This window comes from Engraulis encrasicolus, chromosome 24 (genome assembly GCF_034702125.1).
Source record: "Engraulis encrasicolus isolate BLACKSEA-1 chromosome 24, IST_EnEncr_1.0, whole genome shotgun sequence".
NCBI lineage: Eukaryota > Metazoa > Chordata > Actinopteri > Clupeiformes > Engraulidae > Engraulis > Engraulis encrasicolus.
Window position 1 is genome coordinate 13,346,500 of NC_085880.1, and position 2,500 is coordinate 13,348,999.

At 44.2% G+C, this 2,500-nt stretch overlaps 1 protein-coding gene across 2 annotated transcripts in view; it reads right to left on the reverse strand.

Moving 5' to 3' along the window:
- Positions 1 to 2,500, reverse strand: part of abcc2 (ATP-binding cassette, sub-family C (CFTR/MRP), member 2) — a 67,195-nt gene that overhangs the window by 35,502 nt on the left and 29,193 nt on the right. For both annotated transcript variants that reach the window (XM_063191525.1, XM_063191524.1), the window contains exon 16: positions 1,542 to 1,668. In XM_063191525.1, the coding sequence (XP_063047595.1) occupies positions 1,542 to 1,668 (127 nt within the window). The remainder of the gene's footprint in view (positions 1 to 1,541; positions 1,669 to 2,500) is intronic.

Here is a 2,500-nt window from a genome sequence, read left to right on the forward strand (position 1 = left end):
TTTTTAGTTAGATGCCTACTTTTGTAAGCCAGATTTTTGCATTTTTGTGGACCACACACTTGCTGATAAAACGTTACATGTATTAGCTGCGTAAAGACACATCCCCCTCTTTCCCGCTCCTGTCCCGCATGAGATCCGAGCGCTGTTCTCACACACACAACAACACAATTCAATCCCTTGTAGGCTTATGATACCCTGGTGTCTGCTTTAGGCTACTGCTGAAGGCTACAAATTTGCTGCTGAAACACTTTCTCAGGCAATCGTCTGATGTGTGTGCAAACCCGAGGAAGGGGTTCGCGTTTTCCTTCCCAATAAACTAAAAGGCAACTCATTCCAGTTCCAAGCGGCCATCGTTTTAAATTGCATGGCACCCGGTATCTTGCTTCCAGATGCCCACTTTGTAGCCTACATTCAGTAATTTGCACGTGGTGGACGGCAAACTTGTTGCTGATATATTTTTAAGGGCATCTCTTCCTCGTCCTTCCCTCTCCCGCAGCGCAATTGAGATCCGATTATAGAGGCCAGAATCCAGCTACCAACTGGGATAGGCTACGCGTCTCTGTCATGCGGGCGTGCGTGCGCCCAACTTAGTCCAGCATAGAACAATGGAATAGAATGATGGCGAGTTCAAAATACGTGGCCCTGGTTACATTCACTTTCTCCGCAGTAGACTATGAGATAGAATGATGGCGAGTTCAAATTGCGCGGCCCTGGTTACATTCTATCCACGGCGGAGTGATTATTAGGTGTGATGAGTCTCCGGGGATGATGTCCACCTGAACATCCTCCTCCTTGCAGACGCGTAGAATGCCAGTAGAACGCGTCTCATCCAATCAGATATCGCAAAATAAATGGACCGGATCTAACTATTGTATAAAGCAGCATATTCTCCACTGCGGTTCCCCATCAGTCGCAACCTCACATGATTGACGGACGATTAGTTCAATGGACATTTCCAATGAGAGGTTTAGTTTCTACGAAACGTCTCAATTTTGAAAGAAACCTTTTGGAAACGTGTGCTGACAAATCGTCCGTTCCCCCCTCACATAGACACCTCTTCACCTCTACCCCCACCCCCCCACATACACACCACATGCTTGAGAATAAAACAGCACTATTAAGAAAAAATAGTAGGTAAAACAAAGATTTATATTGAGTTCATCATGATTAGAATTAGGTGTACATTGAAGTGCAAATTAGTAGAGTAACTTTATTGATCCCGAGGGTTAATTTTAATAAACTCTGGACAGGAGATTAAATAAATAGAGCATAAATAGAGGCAGTGTTAATTCAACATTGAGAGAGTTGATTAGATCAGTGTTTCTCAACCTTTTTTGTCTCATGTACCCCCTAAGCTTCTTAGTTGTACCATGAGTACCCCCCAATTCATGTTCTATATCGCTTTCTCTGTCCTAATGTAACTGCTACATACATTTGTTATAATAATAACATCTTTCCAAGTACCTCCTGCAGTGTGCTCGCGTACCCCTAGTGGTACAGGTACCCCTGGTTGGGAAACACTGGCTTAGATCGATACCAACCAGCATGTTGATGGAGCCTTTGTTGTTGTGCATCTCCCCGAGCAGGGCAGAGAGGAGGGAGGACTTCCCGGAGCCCACGGCTCCCACCACGGCCAACAGGCGGCCAGGCTTGACCTCCAGATTCACGCTGCAAAGCGGAGATTACATCAGTCAAGTCATTAGTCAACTTTACTGTCAGCTTCTTCAACTTCACAGGTCATACAAGGAAATTGAAATTCCGTTTCTCTCTGTCCCAAACAAAGACATGGGCATACACAGGACTGATATTTAACAAGACGTACAGTAGCCTCTTTGTGTAGATGGGCCCACCAGCGGGCCTGTTCACGCATTGCTGAAAAGACTCTACATACTACATACCAACATTGCCATGACATTACCGAGAGATTAAGACAGATTAAGATTTAGTCATTACAATTTTGATGAGACTAAGCATAGGCTCTGCTTATAGGCTCATAGAAATAGCATAGGCTCTGCGCAAAGGGGTTAAAGTGTGCAAGACAGGACCAATGATAATGTAACAAGTAAGAAGTAATAATAAAGATCAGATTGCTTTACATTATTGCATTACACTGCCATGCACTGCATACATCAGATTGCTGAATAAAAGACTTCTATACAGATCTATGAGATTGCATTACATTATGTACATTAATTTACATTACATTACACTGAACTTAGTGAAGACTGCATTTGGTAAATGGACTGCATTTATATAGGGCCTTTCCACACTTCAAGCACTCAAACCGCTCTACATTGTATGCCTAACATTCACCCGTTCACACTCGCATTCACACACTGGTGGCCATGGGTTAAGTATCTTGCTCAAGGACACATCGATGGGGTCAGACAGAGCAAGGCTTGAACGTGCAAGCTTCTCGTTGCCGAATGGCTCTTTTACCAACTGAACCACCACCGCTCCTGATAACGCACTGATCGAAACACATTGTTCGCTCCAAGAA